General features: G+C 36.4%; 1 protein-coding gene across 11 annotated transcripts in view; it reads right to left on the bottom strand.

The window, feature by feature from the left end:
* Positions 1 to 24,205, bottom strand: part of LOC142354642 (neuropeptides capa receptor-like) — a 171,330-nt gene that overhangs the window by 22,387 nt on the left and 124,738 nt on the right. For all 11 annotated transcript variants that reach the window (XM_075406981.1, XM_075406982.1, XM_075406983.1 and 8 more), the window contains 3 exons: positions 22,311 to 22,465; positions 21,381 to 21,476; positions 6,782 to 6,913 (listed from right to left, as the gene is read on the bottom strand). In XM_075406981.1, coding sequence (XP_075263096.1) covers positions 6,782 to 6,913; positions 21,381 to 21,476; positions 22,311 to 22,465 — 383 coding nt within the window. The remainder of the gene's footprint in view (positions 1 to 6,781; positions 6,914 to 21,380; positions 21,477 to 22,310; positions 22,466 to 24,205) is intronic.

The following is a 24,205-nucleotide window of genomic DNA, read 5'->3' as shown; positions in this document are numbered from 1 at the left end:
TATCTTGAGTTCAAATAAAGTTTATAACCTTAAGGCACATTTTGTTCTTAAAATAAATTATCGCCACGCGCATGATCAAAAATTTTTTAGTATTCTGCAAACGAGCTGCAACACCTTGACTAGTCTTGGTACTATTAGCATAAAATTATTAAACTAAAGGTGTTTAGAGGCGCAAAAATTGCCCCTTTTTATTAGAGACAAAACAATATATGTCGCTTTCCTACCACATGGGACTAATCAATCATTCAGAGCATGCGTTCTTTCCTTTTTCCCCAACAATTTGGGAAAACGACAGGAAGGCCTTGTTCGTCCTGTAAACAAAAGCAACCCCCCTCACAACCACCTACTCATTGTATCTTGTGCAAATTTTTTTTTCTGAAACAAATAACCACCTTTTTCTTTAAAAGTATTCTTTGACAAGAAACCTAGTGTCATTAACTATGAAGTGTCTCAGAGGATTTACGACAAAAAAAATAGCAATTATGACCCTGATTTTAATCTACCCTGAGAGTGATCGCATTTCAAAACTGGATAGCCTATTTGGGCAAAAAAAGGGTGAAATTGCAAAAAGTGCAACTGAAAATTGATAATTCTGCTTAAATAAGTTTCGATTATTGCGAATATCACAATGGGTATTTTATCCTCCAGGAGGGAGAGAGTGAGAGGGGTGGGGGTTGGAGGCGTTGAATTGAATTTCGAGGCGTCTGAAAAACACCTCTTTATTGATGTGAACGTGAACATTTTCCTTCTTTTTGTTCAATAAAATGTTCACACCGTTTCTATGGAAAGATAGACAAAATTAGATCAAATATGCAAATTATCAACAAATAACCACAGGCGAGAAAACGTCTTGGAAGCTGTCAATTTTTCCTCAAATAATAGAAATTTATACTGGGAAAAACCGCCTTATCAGTGCTTTTATCAGCACACATTGTTTGGAATTACAATTTAATCAATTTTTCCTTGTTTTGATCCAATATAATTAAAGGTAGCATTGTTAGAACCTGAACAAACATATGTTTATTATTGTTTTTCTATTGTTCACATTCCGAAATAATGACGCCGCCATTTTTTACACATAAAAACTGATCAAGAACTGAAAAAAGGCAAAATTAGCTTGTAGTCAGGATGTTTTTTTTTCTAGCCTATAGAAACTGTTTTTTTCCTCATTTTATGAAGAAAGAAAGTTTTTTCTGTGGTTCTGAGGAAAGATTACTCAGTTCAGCAAATATCAATTTGAACTCTTGACATCTTCTGAAGCCTTTAATCATTGAAAAGTCATCTGAAATTTAATTGAATTTTCACTTAAGCAATTATCTCAGACAGAAAAACTAAGTCTGGAAAATATGCAAAATTAAAGGATAAAAAGTACTTGAATGCGGGGGGAAGAAACAAAATATTTGTGGAAAGAGCTTTCCTAAATTTCGGATGGTAAATTTCGCTTTCAGACCCAAAGCCAAATGTCATGAAGTATCTTTTTAAACAAAATACTTTCTTAAAATATCTGGCGCCAGAATAAATTCAAGAGCTCAATTGGCAATAAAAAGATCAAGCAATGATGAAAAATGTCGAAATCTGGTTCATATTTTCCCAAATGTTGGCAAAAATAAGGATTAACTTGGGAAGAGCAGGTCAAATAAAACTAATTAACTTTGATGGAAAATGACCGGTCGAGATAGTCTATTTTGGGGTTCAAACCTTTGATTTCATATAGACCAAAACTTTGCTGATTTTATATCCTGACAAAAATTTGACAATCGAACAATTTTTCAGAAAAACCATTAAGTCCAAAACCCAGAAAAATTCGGAAAAAATTGTGAAAAGTTTAATTTGATACCATACATGAAAAAGTTTGGGGCATTACTTTCTTCTACACATAATGTGTTGTAGACTAGCAAAATTGACTTAGGAAGTTTTATAGTTTTAAGACGATGTGAAATCAAGTTGAAACAGAATTCGGTTTTAAACAGTGAAGCATTTCAAAGCGTTCGTTTTCGTATCTATTCATTTTTATTGCTTGGTTCTTTTTCTTTCACTAAGGGTGCCTTTATCAAAACACGTGTACCAGTTATTTCTGCAAGAGTGACTTTGTTTTGTCACCTGGAAAATAACTCCTGGGAAATAACAACGGATTTTGAAATTTTATGAAAGGAATACTAATAGTAAAGTGCAACCTTCAAAATTGTAATAGCTTTATTCCAAAACAAGAGCAACATAGTTACCACTACCGTAACTTACTCTTGGACAAATTCAGTACTAAATCAAATTGAAATTTAGAAGGTTATCAGCACTGATTTAGAGGCTGATCAGGGATTATTCTGCACTGAATTAGTGAGATTCAGATTCCAATGCAAACTCCTAATCAGACACTGATTTTTATTCAGTACTGATTCAAAATGAAACTAAGAACGCTACCAGTAATGCACTGAATATTTCTGATAAAAAAGTGATTTTTTCCCAAAAAAACTAAACTTACGCATTCATGCTTCATTGGATGAGCCGCCGGAATTCGCAGTTACTATTTTGATGCTACTACAACTAAATTAACAAGTGACCAAATATGACTTAACAACATCTCCAAAAACCTCGCAACACTAAGGAACGGTGTTAAAAAAGAATTTGATCGATTTGTATGTAAAACTAGTTTGTGCAAGCCTTTTAAATTTTTCAAAACAAGTTAATATTTCGTATTTCTCAGATAATAAAATTCAAATTGAAAAAAATATATACCTCCAAAGCATAAGCATGACAAAAAATTTTGCTTTGATCGTTTTCACGACTAGTACATTCTTTTGCTAAGTTTTTGAACTCATTAGCGAACCTCAAGATCCTCGTGAAATGTTTCGAAAACCCTTTTTTTAGTGTCATCCTGTTAATTGCCTGAATTTTTCCCCGGATGTGGTCTACTTCTTCGTTGTTATATTTCAATTTAGTATATAACTCCAGTGTAAGACCATTCCAACACCCGGGTGATGAAACTTTGTGCAACTGATGGGTTACGCTTTTGCAGTTTTTATATCATTAAGCATCGAACTGAAGACTTCTCCAAAAGAGAAATCTACTATTTATTTTTACTGATTTAGAAATATACTATTTTTTATACTTTGCCGAAAACAGAAAATATAACCGACTAAAGTCCGGCAAATTGCTCTCAAACGACCACTTGGCTTCGTCAGTAGCTAGTAACGCTTTAGTGAGGCTAGCTTTAGCTTAACTGAAGTGGCGTGAGGTGAGCGCAGCGGGGGTGTACCGGGGGGCAACAGTGTGTGTGTGTGTGTGTGTGTGTGTGGGGGGGGGGCAACAGCGGGGAGAGCGGCAGGAGAGGGTCTTTGTGGCTCTCAGTCTCTCGGTGCTATTACGACCAGAGTGAGGTGCAGAAAAAAGCTTCAAGGGCAAAATTTGATAGCTGATTTAGCTTCCGCGTCTGAAAAAAATCAGCTTCTTATTAAACCTGGGATGTAGAAACTCATTGGTGAAGCGACTAACTTCTGATCAAAAAATACATCTACTAGCATTTGTCATTGTAAAAAGAAAATTGGAACAAGAAACAGGAAACATGGAACAAATGTAAACCCACCACCCTTGCAAACCCACCAACTTTGACCTATCTAGCGTTCCCAGTTGATTCAACAAAACCTACAATTAGAGCCTATAAAAGGTCAGATTGAGTTAGAGAGATTTAAGCCCTCCAAGTTTACCGGTATTTTGTTCCGACCGAACTAAGTTGGTCTTGGAAGGCCAGATTTGATCCCTTAGGGAGCGTATTATTTTAAAAAAATCGAATTCTATTGGAGAGCTGATTTCTTAAAAAAGTTGCGTTTTTCTTTTTCAGGTAATTTAGAGACGGAACACTTTTAACATCAAAAGTCTAAAAATGTCGAACCCGATGAACAAAAATTAGTTTTCGAAGAATTGCAAAGGCTTTTTATGGCTTCGACGAATTTTTGATTTTCATTTTGTTATTTTAATAATTTTTGTAGTCTTATAGCCTAGACTTGTTGACTAAAGTTAAATTAGGCTTCCTAAGGAGCATCAAGTGAACCTATCTAGGGCTGTGTGAGGACAGCTAACGACTGTTAGGACTAAAAAATTAATTTTCCGTGAAAAAAACTTTTCAAACGTTTGAGATGTGCAAAAAAAGATCTCTAACATCTTAAATTTTCCAAAAAAATTCAGTGAACTTGTTTATAGGTCCCACTAATGACAGAACCCCTATTCTTTCTACTAAAAACAAAAATAATCGGATTAGCAGTTCTATCTTCTAATTATTGGTTTTATTACATCAATGCCACCAGTTTTTTTAAATTTTTTAAAATATTTTTTGGATAATATTTCATAATATAGGTTCATGTTGAAACATTATCAATTTATCCCTTTTTGACAGATCAATTGACAGACATTTGCATTTAATTGGTCACAGACTTCAGAGTAATGGCTTCGTCATTTTATCTCGCACTTTTCTAATAATTTTTTGGTTTTAACTTTTATTTGTCATTTTCGAAGTAATAAGACTTATTGTGATGACATCTTGATGACTTAAGAACAAAAGTTATCAATGTTTTCTCGTCGAGGCCTATATTAGTGTATTTATTGATTTCCGTTGGAAGCTATCGAATCTAATGTCTTTGACACTACGGTTTTTCCAAAACGTTTAGGGGTTTTAATATATTTGTTCATTTTTGTTAGTTTTGTTTGAAGCCAAATCGTTGCAATAATAAAAATCTCATTGCTCTCAATTATATGAAATTGAAAACGTTTCCACAAAAAAGTTATTTTTTAAATGCTTTGACACTTTTCTCTCATTTTTTATTTTGCTTTTCTTGCCTGTAATCTTTGTTCTTAGTTTGTCGTTACAACATTTATAAATGCTAAGATATTTCAGTATCTACCATTGTTGATTAAGAGAAATTACTTCAATGCTCTCAAAGTTTAGCTAATATTTTTAAAACCTCTGATTTTTCATGTTTCCAAAAAATTTAAATTTCAAATTTTTCACGTTTTCGGTTTTCCTTTTTTTTCAAGTTGTAACTTATTTCACCATTGAGAGGTCACATCCCCCTTTTTGTAATTCACTCATTAAGATGTCTATTTATATTTTTCCTTTGGCACTTTCGCGTTAAAAACAGATCCAAATGATTTTCAAATTAGGCCCAAGCGAACATATTGATTCTTTAAGTCTAAGCGAATTAACTTGAGTAATGAGTAATACACAAAATATTCAGATAAGAGCTAAAGATTTTAATGGCTTTAATACTTTGCGTATTCGTAAAATGTTTGTCATATTTTGAGTTTTTCTGCATCTTTAGTCCGGTTCAACGGCTTAGTCTGAGCAAAAAGATGTCCTATTGGTTTGTTTAGTTCTTTTTAGCAAATTATTATGAAGTTTTTAGTTGAAAGCTAATGGTTTTTAATACTTCTTCTTCTTTTTGCCGACTTGTTTCCTAGTCTCATCAAATACAAGTCCCATCTGCTTTGTAGTTAGGAAAAAGTTTTTGCTTTTTGTTAGTGCCCATTTTGTTGTTTGTTTTTCTTCTCGTAGTCTAATTAATGGCAGATCTCGTGAGCGCTCTAATGCGGCATGGCATTATGTTAATGATTTAGTAATTTGGTTGTGAAACGATTTTTCTGAAACTCAAAAATATAATTTTGAACATCTCTTAATTTGGTTGAATTAAGTCAGAAATGTAAATGAGCCAGGGTTGGATCATTTTGTTCAAACGCGCCTTAACGAGCCTCCTTCTTGTTTCATTTTCAGCATCCAATGGTCAATTTTCAAGCAAGTGAAAGAGTGCATTAGAAAATTAACAATCAAGCAAAGAATTGCATTAAAAAGACCCACATAGCCACAATAATTGCGATAAAATTCTTTCGAGAACAATTAAAAGATTGATATGTAAAACTTTATTTAGCATTCAGGTTTTACTGAGCACAAGCTGTGACTCAAAGTATTAGGAGCCGAATGAAGAGGCGCATATGATGGAAGGATTCAAAAACATAAAAATTCTGATTTCTTTAACTACATAAGAACATGCTATCGAAAATTGATTAATTTCCAGTTCCTTCAACAGCTAAGAAATTTTAAAAATTCAAAATATTGGTTCCGTCAAAGCTTTTATAAATTAGAAGAATCGAGTCAAAAAATAAGAATAATTAGAAACAGAAACAAGATCAATCAGCACTATTTTCTCATACCATTACCAAAAAATGTAATTTGAATATTTCATTTAAAAGAATTTTTTCACTTAAGCGTGTGTGTGTGTGTGTGTGTGCGTGTGTGTGTGTGTGTGTGTGTGTGTGTGTGTGTGTGTGTGTGTGTGCGTGCGTGCGTGTGTGTGTGTGTGTGTGTGTGTTACAAATTACAAAAGGCCAAAATATTCAAAATTTGGTTAATATTAAAGCCCCAAAAAACAATCGCTTAAATTATGCTCAATTCATGAGTTTGCAATGCGACTCACGTCAAAAATGGAATGTATAGAATAAAAATCGTCAACAAGAGAAACGGAAATTAAGACTCCGTAAAGTAAAATTAAATTATTTTTAAGTATTTTTGTCAATTTTTTTGTCGCGGTTCAATTAAAATTTAAGTATAGGGCAATTGGTTCGTATTGAAATCATAAACACCGAGTGCAAAAATTTTCTGAGAACAATCTGTTTTTTTCTAGAACAATCTGGCCATCATTTTTCTCAAAGATGATTTCAAGCACATTAATTCTCAGATGTTCCCAACAATCTGATTACAAGTCAGTTTTGCGAAAGCATTAAAGATAGAATAATTTCATACCTTATGTATTGACGTCTAGCAGTGGCGAGGATTCGTGAATATTGTACAGCCATGAGAGCGAAGCAGGTTGCGAAGATTGCAATTGTGAACAACTGGTACTGGATTGCAAACTTGCCAGGCTGTCCATGGAATCTAAAACAACAACAACAATAACAATAATATTGACAATGGAAACAAATTTCAGCAAAAAAAGCGATTCCCGGTCGAGGTTTTAGTTCAAAATTGTCTATGATCAGACTTAGGCTGGTTCGATATTAGTTGTGATGCTACCGACTTTGCAAAGGTATTTTTTATAGATCTAGATCTTAATTACAGTAGCGCTGTCTGAAGCTGTTTCTCAGCTGACGTCGGCCGAATTAAAAATAGCTATGGCCAGACATTTGCTCGATCTCAGAGCCTTTCATGACACGTGCATTTACAAAGTCACACCATCCCCTCCTCTCTGATCATTAGCATTTTTAAACTGGGGATTGTTTGCTTGAGGTTGCATAAAATGAAGCTGCAGTAGATCAGTGACAATTGAATAGTCTTGTCGCTTGGTAAGAGTTCTCAAAAACAAAACCAGCAGGCAAAACAAAAATTATAGCTGTACAAGCTCTGTAACGGCTGCTCTCCTTGTGTTTCACAAAGAAAGTTTTACACCGCCCAGTTCGTTCTGAGTGGTTACAAAATCTGTCCGGATACTTCGTTTATGCAGTTCGCTTTTGTAACTGTATATCCGCTCTGCTGTACTTACCGTTGCATTAACTATTTTAGTTCGTAACTATTCGCTGATCTTAGTTTTTTCAACTATCAATTTGAACTGGATTGCTACAGATTACACAATACGGGATCTCTTTATGTATACCAGTTCAATCCGATAGAAAAAACAAATCGAAGACAAAGATATATGTCTAAGACCTGTTTGTGCAAAAATATTTAAAATTAAACCTAAGTTGGCTTTTGCTATTTGTACTCACAAGTTGAGAATACCAGAAGTTGGGGTTGTAACAGTTGAATTTCAGCTCCAATAATTCGTTGATGCAAGACACAGTAACAGAATTTACTGCTCAAGAATAATATTTTTGAATACAAGACACAGTAACAATTTACTGCTCAGGAATATTTCTAGTTCAAGACACAGTAACACGTTATTTACTGCTCAAGACAATTTGTTTTGCAATATTTTGCTGAGTTATACTTTCAGCCGTTTTCTGCGGCTACTACGTTGAGTTCTGTGTGCTGTTTTTGTTAGTTCCCCCTTTTCTCTTTTTTCTCACGTGACAAACTGTAACTAGAACTAGAACTATAACTATAACTATTAAATGACTAAGACAACAGAAAGTGTTTTGTTTCTATTTTCCCCGCCTATGCAAGCTTGTTATTCCTTAAGCTCAGCTCCAACATCGCCGGCCCTGTTTTCCTTCGTGAAAACATCATCGTCACTTGGTAACACTGGAGCGAGCTTCACTACTGGTCTCTTGTAGTATCCATCTTTCGTTCGGATTGTCGCTGATCGAATTACTCTGTCGGAACCTCCAAAGGTTTCGATTATTCGACCCAGATTGTAATATCCACGTTTGTCACTGTCTTCCACTAACCACACAAGATCACCCTGCTGAAGACTTCTGTCCGTTGTGGTCTGCCATTTCTTTCGACTATTCAACGTTGGCAAGTATTCTTTACGGAATCTGTCCCAGATGAGGTCTGCGTAAGCTTGTGTTTGTCGGAAGAGCTTTCTATGATCAACAAATTGCTCTGCACCTGATAGATACGGTAAACAAAGGTTCCTGTTGCCAAGTAGGAAATGGTTTGGAGTAATAGCTTCTAAATCGGTAGCATCAGAACTGACTTGTGTCAGCGGTCTAGCATTCAGCGTCTGTTCAACAAGACACATCGTGGTTGACAGAACGTCCTCCGTGACTGATTGATTGCCCAGCACTGCGCACATTGCCTTCTTGCAACACCTAACCAGTCTTTCCCACACTCCTCCAAAGTGTGGTGCTGCAGGTGGGTTGAACTTCCATCTGATACCTTGTTGAATCAGATGTTCTTCAATTCGCACCTTGTTCCATGCTGCTATATACTCTGCCAGTTCTTTTTCAGCTCCAACGAAGTTTGTCCCGTTATCGCTAATCATTTTGACCGGTTTGCCTCTTCGTGCAATGAATCGCATAATTGCGTTCAGACAACAATCAGTGTCTAATCTTGGTACAATCTCTATATGTACCGCACGTACAGTAAGGCATGTGAATAGACAGCACCAACGCTTTTCGTTTCTTCGACCAATCTTTACTGTGAATGGTCCGAAATAGTCTACGCCCACATTCGAGAACACTGTTGATGCGACTAATCTTTCTTCAGGTAGATCTGCCATTACTGGTGCCTTTGTTTTGGCTCTTCCCTTTCGACATCTAATGCATTTGTTTTTGATCGATCTCAAAGCATTTCGTATGCCTAGGATCCGGAATTTCTGCTGAACTATGTTTCTGACATGTTCAGTACCTTCGTGATGACTATTCTTATGTTCATTTTGCAAGAATAATTCAATTACATGGTGCTTCCAATGTGACAGTATTGGATGCTTCGTTTCGCAGCTCAATTGACTTTTACCTATTCTGCCTTGGGCACGAATAAATCCTTGCTGGTCTATGAATGGTGAAAACTGGAGGATTTTGCTGTTTTTTGGAATTTCCTTTTCAGCCTTAAGAGATTTCATCTCTTCCGTAAACTGTTCTTGCTGCAGTAGTCTGAAGATGCTTGCTTGTGCATCCTCTCTTTCTTCAACACTTAGTGTTTTTGTTGCCGGTTTGTGTTTTTTGAATACGCGCTGTACGTATGCCATTGTATTTACTAGTCGATTGAAATTGCTAAATCGTTCCCACTGAATCATCGGCTTCTTCTCTTCAACCTTTGCTGAGAAGACCATTTCGTCGTTTTGTTCGTCTGAAGCAAATGTTAAATTCACCTGTTCAGGCCATTCGTTCTCTCGTTGCCTCAACCAGGCCGGCCCAGTGAGCCATTCACTTCTCTTGAGTTCGTCAACATTGATCGCTCGTGTGCCGATGTCAGCTGGATTGTTAATACCACTCACATGATTCCACTGTGAAACATTAGTTGTATCCAAAATCTCAGCTACTCTGTTTGCAACAAACACCTGTTGCTTACGGTGGGAGCTATGAATCCATTGCAGAACAGTAGTGGAGTCTGACCAAAAGTTGCAACTCTGAATCTTCGATTCGTGTTCCTTCACTATCTGTTCTTTAAGTCTCACCGCCATCACTGCTGCTTGTAGTTCTAAGCGTGGTATGGAAAGGTGTCGCATCGGTGCGACTCTGCACTTTCCGATTACAATTGCTAAGTCTGCTGAGTATTCTTTGGGCTTTGAACGTAGGTATGCCACTGCGCACATTGTGTCTTCAGATGCGTCGGCAAACACATGAAGTTCCCATTTTTCTTTGGCTGTGCTGAAGTATCTTCTATCAATGCTGGTTTCCGCTACTTCTGGAAGCTGCGCCTTCCACTTCAGAAACTCTTCTTCTTCGTTAGGTTCTACTGAGTTGTCCCAATGTTGTCCATTTTTGGTCCAGATGCTCTTCAGGAGTCGTCTCATATGGACACTGAATGGTGCAAACAGTCCAAGAGGATCAAACACTGAAGAAACTAGAGATAAGATCTTCCTTTGGGTGATTGGGGTCTCAACTTCTTTCCTTGTACCTCTACAAACCTGTAGACTATCATCGGTAATCGTCCACTGAAGCCCAAGCACGGATGAACCTTCCCTGCCGGGTTCTACTTCAACCTGCTCTGTTTTACTGATTGATCTTAAGTCCTCTGGGATTGCGTTGGTTACCACTTCGCTGTTGGTGATCCACTTCTTCAGTTCAAATCCATGTTTTGAGAGAAGAGCTGGCAGTTGTTTGAAAACCTTGATTGCTTCTTCAGGTGTTTCGACTGACTTGATGAAATCGTCCATGTAGAAGTTGTTTTGGATTGTTTTTGCTGCATTTGGGAACTCGTCTTCGTTATCGATCGCTACTCGCTTCAGAGCGTAGTTGGCACATGTTGGTGAACTCTTTGCTCCGAAAACATGACGCTGATACTCGTAAATTTGCACAGGTTCGTTCATTGTTGGTCGCCACAAGAATCTCAAGCAGCTCTTATCCCGCTCAGGAACTTGCACTTGAAGAAACACTGATTCAATATCTGCGGTTAAGGCAATTGGTCCTTCTCGAAATCTGAATATTGTTCCGATCAACCCGTGTAGCAAATCGGGTCCGGCTAACAACTTGTCATTTAGGCATACATCCTTGTATTTTGCTGCAGCGTTGCAGACACGGCGAACTTTACCCGGTTTGTTGGGGTTTAGTACTGGATGGTGTGGCAAATACCATTCCTTTCCGAAAGTGTTTTTGACTTCCGATTTACCGAGGGTCTTCACAAATCCTTTTTCAACATCTGTATCAATTGACTGCTGATACAATTCTTTTAAATTTGGGTCTCGTTGGAATCGTCGTTCCAGTGAGTAGAGCTGACCAAGGGCTGAGCCGTAGTTGTTTGGGAGATTGGGTTCTGGTTCACTCCAGAGCATGCCCACTTCGTACCGCTCGCCTGTAAACTTTGTAGTGCTCTCTAGAAACTTCTGAGCTTGTTGCTCTTTCTTTGATTGACTTACAACATTTATTTTGGAAGCATAAGTTTCTATGTCCCACCATGATTGGATATTTTCTGCCATTTTCACATCTTCTGTGAAGGCAAAATGACAAACATTTTGACTTTTCTTGCCTGTCATGGGACCACTGACTACCTATCCTAATTCTGTTAAGACGGCGAAAGGCTCACTTCGTGTTCCAATCTTATAGTCCAATGGACGTTGAATTTCGTAGGCATCCTGTCCAAGTATGATGCCTACTTCCATCAGGTTGAATGTTCTGTTAGTGAGAACATTCAGGTGTCTGAATTTGTTCTTCAGTTCCTTGTAAGCATATGTTGTGTTTCCCAACGAGATTGATGGGTGTACAAACGCTTCAATTGAATGCACCTTTGAATGTAGTCCCTTCATTGTGATAGGAACCTTCTCTGTCCTCAAATCTTGCGTCCCATGTATGCCAGCTATGTTCAAGGTAACGTCCGTGCCTTTGGCTTGTAGTTGATCCTTAACTTTTTGATCGATGAACGATACTGTTGAACCACTATCGAGGAAAGCGTAGGTAGTCAACCTGTTACCAACACTCTGAACCGATACCGGAACTATTTGAAGAAAACTAGTAACTTGGTTACTCTGGTTGATTGTTGCTGCGGTTACGTTAACTGCGTGACTACACTCGTCTATTTGGTTTTCTGAGTGTAGCAGTCTGTTGTGCTTTTTGGTAAATCCATTTATACCGCACGGGTGGACCTTACAATCTTTGATTGCATGCCCTTTCCCCAGACATCCATAACATAAGCGTTCTCTCCTCACTGCCACGTATCGATCATTCACACTCATGTTTTTGAATGATGGACAGTTCCAAATTTTATGAGTGCCATCGGCTAATGGGCAGTGATCGCTTTGCGTCTGCTTGGTTTTTTGCAGGTTTGAACTTGCACTGAAGTTCGATGTCTTCGAGAATTGTTTTTCTCTATTTGCGTTGCGTCGGTCTTCTCCTTTGCGTTCCCCTATAAACGCTGAAAACCCTTCATGCACGAATTCCCCTTTTCGAAGGCTCTCGAGTTGCGCATCTATAATTACATGCGGTCTTCCAAATTTTCTTTCTAAAATGTTCCAGGCAGCACTATAAAACTGTCCAGAATAGCCCATTCCCGAGATTGCAGATTTTGCTTTGCCTGTTAGAAGTGTCTTCAAATGGCTCATTTTCTCTGAGTCGGGAATCATGCGTTTATCTACTGTTGCTATGAACATGCTAGACCACTCAGGCCACTCCAGCGGGTTTCCGTCAAAATTGTTCAACCTCAATTGTGGTAAACTACTGCTTGAATGTCCAGTGTCGTAGTGCCTTCCAGCTATCGGCGATATATCCCGCTCTTCAGCACTTGCTGAGCGTTCGCGAGAGTTTGGGTACCATGGGTAATGCCTCTGCTGATTCCGTTCAGGGCTGACGTCAAAGCGAGCTCTTGGTCGAATTGGTGTTTGCGTGTCGTTCATCGAATTCGCCCACTCCGAGACATCTCTCCCTTTTGGGGTCCAACTGAAAGGTGACTTGTCACGCGCCTTCGTCGATTGAGAACGTAAGTCATCTTTCTCCAATGCTGTTCTTTGCAATTGGCGCTCTAAGTCTCGCTCTTTTTCCCGAAGCTGATGTTGCATCTCTAGTTCTTTCATTTGCATTTCTAGATCCAACCTATTTCGATCAAATTGTGCTCGTTCGATTTGCAACTTTCTTTCAAATTCAATTTCAAATTCCTTTATTCGTTCTTCAACCCGACGTTTTACTGAAGATGCTTCCGAAGCGTTTTCTGTATCCTGGTTGATTGTCCGTGTAACCGTATTCGTCGTTGCATTGCTTGTTACCATGGTTTTGGTTAAACTCTGGAATTCCAACGTTTTGTTCTAACTGATGCACATTATTCGCAGGCGGTTGCTCTTCATTGGCATGAAGAGTTGACTGACTTTGCTGGCTTGACATGTTTGTCTCTCCGTGGATATACGGTAACCACTCTGCGTTCAAATATTGAAAGTATTTTTCTCTCTCAAGTTTGCGTTTTAAAGAAATATCTGGGTCTGGGAGAGTCTCAGCTTTGTTATTCACGAGCTTTTGAATGCTGTCGTCCAATTGCAGTATCTGCTGATAAAGAGTCTTGAGCTTGCTTGGTCGATCTTGATTATCAATGAGCTCAAAACCTTCTTCCTGTTTCTCAATCCACTTGTTTCGCAAGTTGTTGATCTGGCGATCCAAAACGCTTTGACTCTGTGACGGAGTCACTTCTCGTGTACTTCGGGACTGCAGCTTGAACCTCTACAGCTCCTTTATTTGTTTGCTTTAATTGAGTTTTGCTTTTCAACGTTCCTATTTGCTTTGCCTAATTGGCTTTGCGTTGTTGAAATGCTAGTTGGGTTTTGTTCTCGTTCGTCGATGACTTCGTCACTTCGACTGTGGGGTTGGACAGCAGTTTATTCCACTGTCCGGGTCGGCGGACCAAATTTAACGGCTGCTCTCCTTGTGTTTCACAAAGAAAGTTTTACACCGCCCAGTTCGTTCTGAGTGGTTACAAAATCTGTCCGGATACTTCGTTTATGCAGTTCGCTTTTGTAACTGTATATCCGCTCTGCTGTACTTACCGTTGCATTAACTATTTTAGTTCGTAACTATTCGCTGATCTTAGTTTTTTCAACTATCAATTTGAACTGGATTGCTACAGATCACACAATACGGGATCTCTTTATGTATACCAGTTCAATCCGATAGAAAAAACAAATCGAAGACAAAGATATATGTCTAAGACCTGTTTGTGCAAAAATACTTAAAATTAAACCTAAGTTGGCTTTTGCTATTTGTACTCACAAGTTGAGAATACCAGAAGTTGGGGTTGAAACAGTTGAATTTCAGCTCCAATAATTCGTTGATGCAAGACACAGTAACAGAATTTACTGCTCAAGAATAATATTTTTGAATACAAGACACAGTAACAATTTACTGCTCAGGAATATTTCTAGTTCAAGACACAGTAACACGTTATTTACTGCTCAAGACAATTTGTTTTGCATTATTTTGCTGAGTTATACTTTCAGCCGTTTTCTGCGGCTACTACGTTGAGTTCTGTGTGCTGTTTTTGTTAGTTCCCCCTTTTCTCTTTTTTCTCACGTGACAAACTGTAACTAGAACTAGAACTATAACTATAACTATTAAATGACTAAGACAACAGAAAGTGCTTTGTTTCTATTTTCCCCGCCTATGCAAGCTTGTTATTCCTTAAGCTCAGCTCCAACAAGCTCTAAATTGCAATCCAACGAAATGAGTGAACTAGTGACCTCCACATCAACCTTTTCCCACATCAAACTAATTTTGTCTACAAATTATATGATCAAAAATTTGAAAACAAATGATCAAAAATTTGAAAACAGTTTTTCAAAAATTATTTTCGAATATCAGTGTCGTAAAACTCATCGACATTAAAAATACTGTCTATAACAATTGACACCGCGCATACTTAGAATTCGTACAACATTCTTGTTAAAATCAATGAGAGACAAAAACCGCAAAAACGAAATTTGTCGAATCTTTTGGAAAGTTTGTGGCCAAGAATAAAACCGCATAGCTTACAAATTTAGAATCAAAGATAATCATGAAATGAAGTCTAGCTTATGAAGTCAATTGACCAATTACAACGAACTAATAAAACTAAAAGATTAATTTATCCCTCAGTAGCAAAAATGAGACGTTTAGTTAATGGACTTAATTTATGAGAACGCAAAATGCAGAACTGATTAGCTCAAAAAGTGAAATTTTTTTGAAAACAAATAGTGTCATAGCTATAAAAGTTGCTAGCTAGGAGCTCTAACTGTGAATTAGGTTCATTTATGACTTATATAGCAACGAATTATACCCGCCCTAAATTGCACTAATTCATAAGACAACAGAATAAACAGAGCATGAAAGCAACCTTCAAAATGTCGCTGAATTTTTTTTTGGAAAAATTTGTGTTGAAGTCAAGGAAACATTTAGCCATGAGCAAAAAGTAATACGTTGAATAACCTATGCCTTATTAGCAACAGACGAGTTCAGCCAATATGGAGACCAAAAAATAAAACAGAAACAATGAAAACACACGGGCAAACAATATAAAAATTCACTGATATTTAATGACAACAGTTGGTTTCAAAGTCATAAAAAGCAAGCTGTAGCTGCCGATTCCGAGATTCAAGCAATTCCACAGAGGAGCAATTAAGGTACACCTGTAGCGTTTTAATAACCCTCAGAGAGATAACACAAAAAATAGATGTCACAATGCGACACGGAAAAAAATTACTCCCAAAAACCAAACATAAACCGACAAATGTCGGAACAACAGGCGAGGCAATTGCTCTTCAACGACAGGCGAGGCAATTTAATTCAGGGTCTGTAGCCTAAATCAATTTTTGGGTGAAAAAAAACTTGCCTCCAACGGGATTCGAACCATTGACCTCCCTGTCACCCGCACTAACCACCGCGCTATGAGTCACTATTTGTCTATACTCTAACCGATTATATATTAGCAACAAGCTTTATTTCGGAGTGAGAGCAATAGAGATCGCTCAAAAATAATGAACGAAAGCGTAAAAAAGTCACTTGAGAAGTCAAAAAATGTTCTAGAAGAAAAGCGCAAAACTGTCAAGCGATGAATTTGCATAAAAAAGACACACACTTTTACAATAATTGCTATGAAATTCGTACAAGAGCAATTAAAAATTTGATCAAACACCAAACTCTTACTCCAGTTTCAGGATAGCTTGAAATTTGAAAAACCTATTAGTTAAAAACCTATTAGTTATTTCGCTCGGTCATTTCAATCAAAATGTGTTATTCGAAGCATAAAGATATTTTTGCATACCTGCTGTTTTGATATGTTTCTAATCAGCATCAACCATGGTTACACAAAAAATGAGTACAATGATGGTTTAGTTTTGGATCATTCTTCCGCACACTGAATTACTTGTTCAGATTTCTAAATGATCGTTTTTAGGGTTTTTCTTTCTCTCTGGTACCATAATATTATGACATTTGCTGTGCCAGTTGCAGGACTCGAAAGGGTTTTGCTTTTTAAAGATAAGCCACAATCAGTTCTTTGCAGCTACCTGTCGAAAGTAAAAAAAATGACATAACCAGACTCTAATTCAGCTTCTAGATTTTCCCTGAGTCACACTTTGAGCTCTGGTGCGATTTTGAGGTAAATTTCATGCAACAAATCTTCTTTTAGGTGAACTTAGAAATTGCAGTTGCACAAAAATGTCTTCAGTTGAACTTAAACAATTGTTTTGAATGTTTTTTTTTTGAAAGAATCATAATAGGGCCTGAATAATTCGGGATCAATTCTGTCAAAAGCAAGCTAGATAATCAACAATACTTCCCATTTCTTTGAGATTATGAGAAAAATCACTGCTGGGTGATCTATTGTTTTTGTATGAGAAAACGGCAATTGAGTGGCTTTGATTACCAAATTTCTTAGAATTTTGGAACAATGCTCTAGGAATAAAGCCAGAAAAAGCGCTTAGCGAATTTATAGTACAAAAGGAATTGGCAGCTGAACAACAGCAGCTGATGAATTTGAAAATTGTCAAGCAATTTGAGCTAATTTTTCTCAGTCACATAACCCAGACTTAAATTACAGACAAGCCAAATTTGAACTGTCAGTCTGGTGAAAAATGCCAAAAACGATTGAAGGAACAATGAGTTATTTATCCATTGATAAAAAAATTGTTCTTTGTGTTAAAGCCAACACTACCAGACAAGATTAGGATCGAATAAAAATAATACCCATTCACCAAGTATAGGTGCAGCGAATTAGCAACAATTCTCTACTATCAGCAACCATGAAAATATTTATCCCTGAAGGTAATTCTTGTATTTGTGTCTGTTTATGCGTGTGCGCGCTGCTTGTGTGTGTGTGTGTGGGTGTGTGGGTGTGTGTGTGTGCGTGCGTGTGTGTGTGCGTGCTGTTTGTGTGTGTGTGTGTGTGTGTGTGTGTGTGTGTGTGTGTGTGTGTGTGTTAATGTGTGTGTGTGTGTGTGTGTGCGTGCGTGTGTGTGTGTGTGTGTGTGTGTGCGTGCTGTTTGTGTGTGTGTGTGTGTGTGTGTGTGTGTGTGTGTGTGCGTGCTGTTTGTGTGTGTGTGTGTGTGTGTGTGTGTGTGTGTGTGTGTGTATGTGTGTGTGTGTGTGTGTGTGTGTGTGTGTGTGTGTGTGTGTGTGTGTGTGAGGGAGAGAGAGCATGTGAGGGCAAGGTGGGGGATTTTGAGGACCCAGCTTTATAATGGGAAATTCCTAATTTTTATCAAAAATTTTGATAATTTTTTGGACAAAAGAGTTCATGCTGCTGCAAACAATGCAAATATTATTGAATTATTTACAGCCTGACAATTTTTTCCGGCCAATTACTGCGAAATTGTCATATTTTAAGAGGACAATCCGTTACGAACTAATTTGGGAATGAAAGCTTCTTATAAAGAACACTCCAATTAAATTTGAGATCTATAGTTATGCTAACCATGAGTACCATAGGGCGTCTGTTGATTGATTAATTTCAACCATTGATGTTTGAGAATAACATTTTTCAGTTCGCTGACATTTTGTTTACTTACTAAAATTTGTTACAATTCAGATAATAACACAATCAATTGTTTTGATGAATTTTAATTTTCACTGTAGCATTCATGCATTTGGAAACAAAATAAAGTGAAAAAATATTGAAAAACGGGACAAATTGAACAAGAGCCAGTAATGCGAAAACAAAACCAAATGTCCCAAAAACAATATAGGTTTTTTAAAGTGGATTTAGGCGCTTGGAAATACTTGAAAAATAATTTATTGTTTTTTAGACAGACCATTGCTGAAAACAGGCGCCAAGCCAAAGTTCCTACGTTTGCCGATATAGCTGGAGTCATGAATTTTGTAAAAAAGAATTCAGGTCCATCTTCGAAAAAAGCTACATATAGCCGAAAAGTATTCAGTTAGAAGGAAAACTCAAAGCCTATTATGTACAAGAGTTAGAGTTAATAAATGGACAGCCAAATAGGGCATTTACACCCAGTATTAATCACTTGGTTTGTTTGAACTCAGGAATAAAATTAACAGATATACATTACTTTTGCAAAAAATGGCCCTGAAAAGAAAAAGTAATTGCGATCTATTAAATCAACATTTTGTGCAATAACAAATACTACATAGGCAACTGCCAACGATATTGTATGTTCATGACCGCTCAAAAAAATTACGAAACTAAAAAAAATGGCATAGAACGAATTGTTCGAATACGCTAACGTTGCTATAAAACAATTTTCTAGAGTAGTGGAACAATCAATAGTAATCAAAAACACAATGTCATTCGTTTTGCAGTTGTTACCATTTCAACATAGTGTGATTGAAATCAATACACAGGGCATCAGGGCTGAATACATTTCTCGAATGCAATTGTGGATGTTAAAATTCAATCCTAATTATTTAAACAAATTTTTAAACAATTTGTTTAATGGAATTTATGGCGAAAAAAATATATCCTCAAAAATATATCCTCATATTCTAATGTTTGAATCATTGAAACATAATGAGTTACGCACAAAGAAAGCATAGTTCACTTTTTTCAATTTTAGCAAAACTACGGCCTGATAACAAAAACTCATTTCCAATTTACTTTTTACGATATTTATTTTGCAGAAAACAAAAAATAGAACTCTCAAGTTTTCCATAGAGTTATTGCTTCGTACAATTACAGAACTTGTTAAAACTGTAGTAGTGAAGCAGAAAGCATTCGGCTACTTCATGCTCTTGAATACAAATAATTTAAGATAAACATATTTTTCGAAAATGTCTACGCCTCTTTCGAAGCCTGGTTGCTTTATACAATAGTTTTTTAATAATGAAACATTTTATTTCCAAAAGTTTGCCAATTAGTTGCTTAATGTTGCAAACATTCGGCAAATTTTACTAAAATCAATATTCAACAAGAAAATCGATGGAAATAAGACAAACGAATATAAATTAAGCGCACAATATTTTAAAAAAATAATAATTTCAACTCACAAGATAAAAATCCTTTATGCTTATTCAAAAATGTAGTTTTGGTTGTACGAATTTAAGATTTCTGGCTGAATGTTGTCTTTGTCCAACTGCCAACTGGCTAAAACATTAAAACAATTCCACATTTAAATGGATGCCGGCTTTTTTGCCGGCGTTTACGCACAAGGTTGTGTTGAAAAACTGGAGACAATTTTGGCTTGTTTATGATTTTGTAATACATCGCATCTTGTTTTACACAACAACAAATTTCATGATAAAAAATTTCCATTTTTTCTGTGTAAATTCGCAAGTTCGAAGTTTTTTGAAAAGCTTAAAGAGATAAGCTTACACAAATCACTTAGCGGTAGTTTGATAAGAGTAGTTTGAATAACTTGACCGAAAAACCTCTTTGCAATCGAAAAAATGTTTTTTTTTTACTATTATGAAGAGCAAGGTCTTAAGTCAACGGCCCAATAGCAGGCTCAAGCACAGCTTTTGAACCCAATCGACTTTATTTTGCATGATTTGTTTGCTCACATGTTTTACTTGCGATCCTTATAAGCTTTTTATGCACGCAAAACAGTTTGATCAATCCTGAAAGATAAAAAAGTAGCTTCCTTGAAGCAGCTATTCACTTCAGCAAATTTCTGAATGTGTGCTTTTAGACGGAAGCTGATGCTAAATTGGTCCAAGCTTCATATTTTATTCTTGTGAAATTTCTAAGGCTACAATTTGCTGAATAATTAATCAAGTAATTCTTGTGAACTTGTCTTTGAAATTGAAAATTTCTTTTTAGCAGAACAATTTTAAATATGCATGTTATGAACATGAGAATAATCGTTGAAGCGATTTTAGCACTAAGTTGCATACTTACTGACTGTTACATGATTAGGAAATTGATAAACACGGCACCTTCAAGAAACAATTTGCACAATTAAAAATTTAGTTGTTCATTTTCTTTCTACGTTTTTTCACCAAGAACGTCGAACACTTTCATCAAAATCGTTACAAGTGTTTCTAATGAGCATAATTTCAGCGCCCGTAGACAAATTGTTTAGTGGTTTTTGTTAGGGGAAAAACTTAAGCTCAATTATTTACCAGCTCAGGTAATTAGAAGTTTGTGAACAAACGTTGTTTGTGCTAAATATTTTGCTTACCAATCAAACAAACACTGAGTCATTAAAAGTTTAAAATGGTATGAAATTAGGCCTAGAAAACGGGAACTCTAAACTAGCTTCAAGCATAAAGACAAGTGATGTTTGTATGATCAAAAGAGTGAATTTCTTACAAAAAATAATTCAGATTAAAAAAATCCACGTAAGGCGATATTTAAAATTCAAAATTAAAATTTCTGGTACGAATCCCAAAATATAACTGAAAGGCGTGAATTACGTAAAATAATTACCATAATCGAGCGAGTTTTCATCTCAACTGCTAGAAATGGTTGTTCACATTGTTTCGCTCTTTTTTCTTGCAAAAATGTAATTTATGGAATCGTTAGAAATCTCGGAAACTAAAATCTATCCGATGTTTGAACTATAACGAATTTCAAAATCGGGTTCCAGTTTTTCTATCTATTGTGGTAAAAGGAAAAGATTAAAATCTTTGATTTTATACATTGCAAGATATAAGAATCATACAGGGATCTTCATTCGAACCTGTTAATGCCCAGTATTAACTTCTTCATTGATTCAATGTAAGAAAACATCCGAAACCAACAAATAAACATGAAAACAAGGAAAAAAGTATTGAATACGACCAAAGATAGGCCAGTGTCGAGTTCAAAACCCATCATAAAGATGATGAGTTCAAAAACCCATCATAAAGAAAAACCACCCGGGGTTTTTCAAATATCAACAAAAAATGAACTGCAGTTTAAGGTGGTCATTAATAATGAATGTATAATATAAGGCGAGTTAAGTGTTATTAGTTACCCGCTGCAGATCATCTGAAAGTTCATGAAGCTCCAGAGAAGAGAAATCCCGATCCAGATCACCCCAATCTGCACCTTGTATGTGCGCTGGATCCACCTATCAAAAAGAAAACTTTTTTTAAAAAAATGAAAGAAAAAAGATTTTCAAAAAAATATTTTTGAGTATATGAACAGATAAATGCGCATTGTGGGTAGTTTGTGGGATGTTCATTTCGCCGATCCATCAATGAATGTATAAAACTCAATGGATTTACCCTGTCTGATTTATGGAAACCAATGGGACCCTAATGAGAGATGTGAATCACTTTAAGCACCTTTGTCGACATTCTCAACTTATTTTTACTGGAAATTCTGAAGTTTAAAAAAACATTTTTGTCTGACATGATTTTTTTCACAATGAAACGCCGTTGATATATCTCGTCACAATTTATGGAAAATTGTTTATGATCCATATATTATAACCAAGAAGTCATAAAGGCAGCAATCGCTTATTAAAGTAGATTTTATAGCTGTTGTGCTCCGTGATTTCAAGCTATTGTTCTCTTCTCAATAGACCCTACAATTTATGTACAATCATAAAGGTTATTGATGGTCATAAACAATTGCTGGGAGGAGGAAACACCCGTGTTGAAGAATCCCTGGACAAAAATTAAAGGTTCCGAGGGAATCGAGGTGAAACAATAACGCTGAAATATTGTTTTTACTCGTTTTCACCGCGAGAGCAAAAACATTTTGTTAAAAACAAATTTGGGGAAACCCTAAACCCAGTTTGGGAAACCCTAAACCTGGTTCCGAGGAAAAATGAGAGGTGTGTTATATGGTTGAGAATGAGGAGGGGTGGGAGCAGTAGAGGTGGGTTTTTTCTCAATTTTTGTCATTTTTATTGTCACTTTTTGTTTGTTTGTTTTTTGTGGTGGCTGGTAATACTAACCCGTGGTACTTCATGGGGTACTCAATGAATATGAATCTGTCAGTTGAGATCGCCACGAGGAAGAACACACTCACACTAGTCAATGTGTTCCCTATCATCTCCACGTCACACGGGATCAACTCAGGGTTCAGGAACCCAAACACTGTCGGGAAACCCTAACACACACATATACCCGTGAACACATTTATGCTTAAATATGTACATATGCTATACACACAGTATTGATCACGTGGACAGTCGAAACCATTCAACAGGACGATAGCTCAATAAGACGAATCGCTAATACAATTTTAGAATACGACAGACGACTATAAGGGCTTCAAAACCCAGAATTAATGGGTGAATTTATTATACTTTAAGGAAATTTGAGCATGAGATCCTACAAAAATTAAGCGACTGAAATTTTTTTTATTAAGATGATAAAATCGTTTGGAGTTCATCAGCGTGACAGAGTCGATAAAAAATTTAAGAAAATGCTCATTTTTTAAGCAAAATCTTGATTTGCTTGCTTTCGAATTGTAGCTATTATTTTGCACAATCATTTCAAATACAAAAAAAATCTATTACATCAAATGCATGCCTTTGAAGCCCCTGCTTCAAAATTTGTACACAGAAAGTTTCCAATTTTTTCGCTTGTTTGATACGAAATCAAAATTCGGCCATCTGAACTGCCGTCCTGATGAAAAGTGACCAAATTGCCATGTAGGTATACAAAACAACCCAACAGAGTATTCACAATATCGAGGAGGGTTCGCTGATGGCAATTAATTTAGCCCAGTTTAAAACTGTCACTTTAAATTTGACAAATTGTCACAACCAAGTTGACCACGTTAGCCTCACTTCATTAAAAAGGAAAGAAATGCGGGAGACGGTTGGAAATTGAACTTATTATCAATATCGCTGAGCTTTTGTTTAAAAAATGTCACTCACAGTCGAGGAATCATCGGAAAAACATAATATGTGAACTAATTTGGGCAGCGTTTAAGGAAAACCGGCTAGCGAAAAGACTTCATTTTTTATAGGTAAATATTAAAAATAAGAAATCAGCCCAATAGTAAAGCGTAGAAAAAGAATTGAACAGTGTAAATGAGTGCATTTAATTGGCTGTTGATATCCATGAAAAATTTTAGAAACTGAAAAAGTGCCGGTAGAAACGTCCGGAAATTAAGAGCCTGGTGGCGAATTGAAGCTTCCTGCATAAAAATTCTACCGAAGTGACGGAAAAACTATGTGGACACAATTACTGGTTAATACGTTTGAGAGGATTTTATAATGGGAAAATGGGTTTAAGGTATCGCAAAATCTCGATGGCATAAGAAAATGTACGTATTATACTCAAGATTTTTTAAAAATTCTAGCCGGCTGTTCAGTTCTAATTTCTTGAAAAAGGTGTTATATGTCAGTAGAACCATTAATAAGTCTGGCATTTGAGATAAAACTGGAACTTCCCATAAAACTGTTAAAACGCTGCTTGAGATCAAATCAACGAATAATTTATCCCGCAAAAATGATAAACCGAAATTGTTATTGCAACTATTAATTTGTATTTGGACTACTGAAACTGAAAAAAATTAATTTGACAGTGGGGCATAATCAGAAACATTGAGTACTTTAATGATGGACAAAAAAATCTTCTGAAGGTCACTACTTTTCAAAAATTCTTCTATGGAGTCAAAATGCATAGGAAAGTCATAAAAAATTTTATCAAAACTGTCTCTGTAATTTTTCTTGCTGTTCGATCCGATTATATTGAATTGAAATTTAGTTTTTTTTGCTTAACAATCATTTTTGTTCCGACCCATCTTGAGCTGCTTGAGATCAAATCAACGAATAATTTGTCCTGCAGAAATGATAAACCGAAATTGTTATTGCAACTTTTAATTTGTATTTGGACT

This window comes from Convolutriloba macropyga, chromosome 15 (genome assembly GCF_964194025.1).
Source record: "Convolutriloba macropyga chromosome 15, txConMacr16.3, whole genome shotgun sequence".
NCBI lineage: Eukaryota > Metazoa > Xenacoelomorpha > Acoela > Convolutidae > Convolutriloba > Convolutriloba macropyga.
This window is presented reverse-complemented; position numbering and strand designations above follow the sequence as displayed.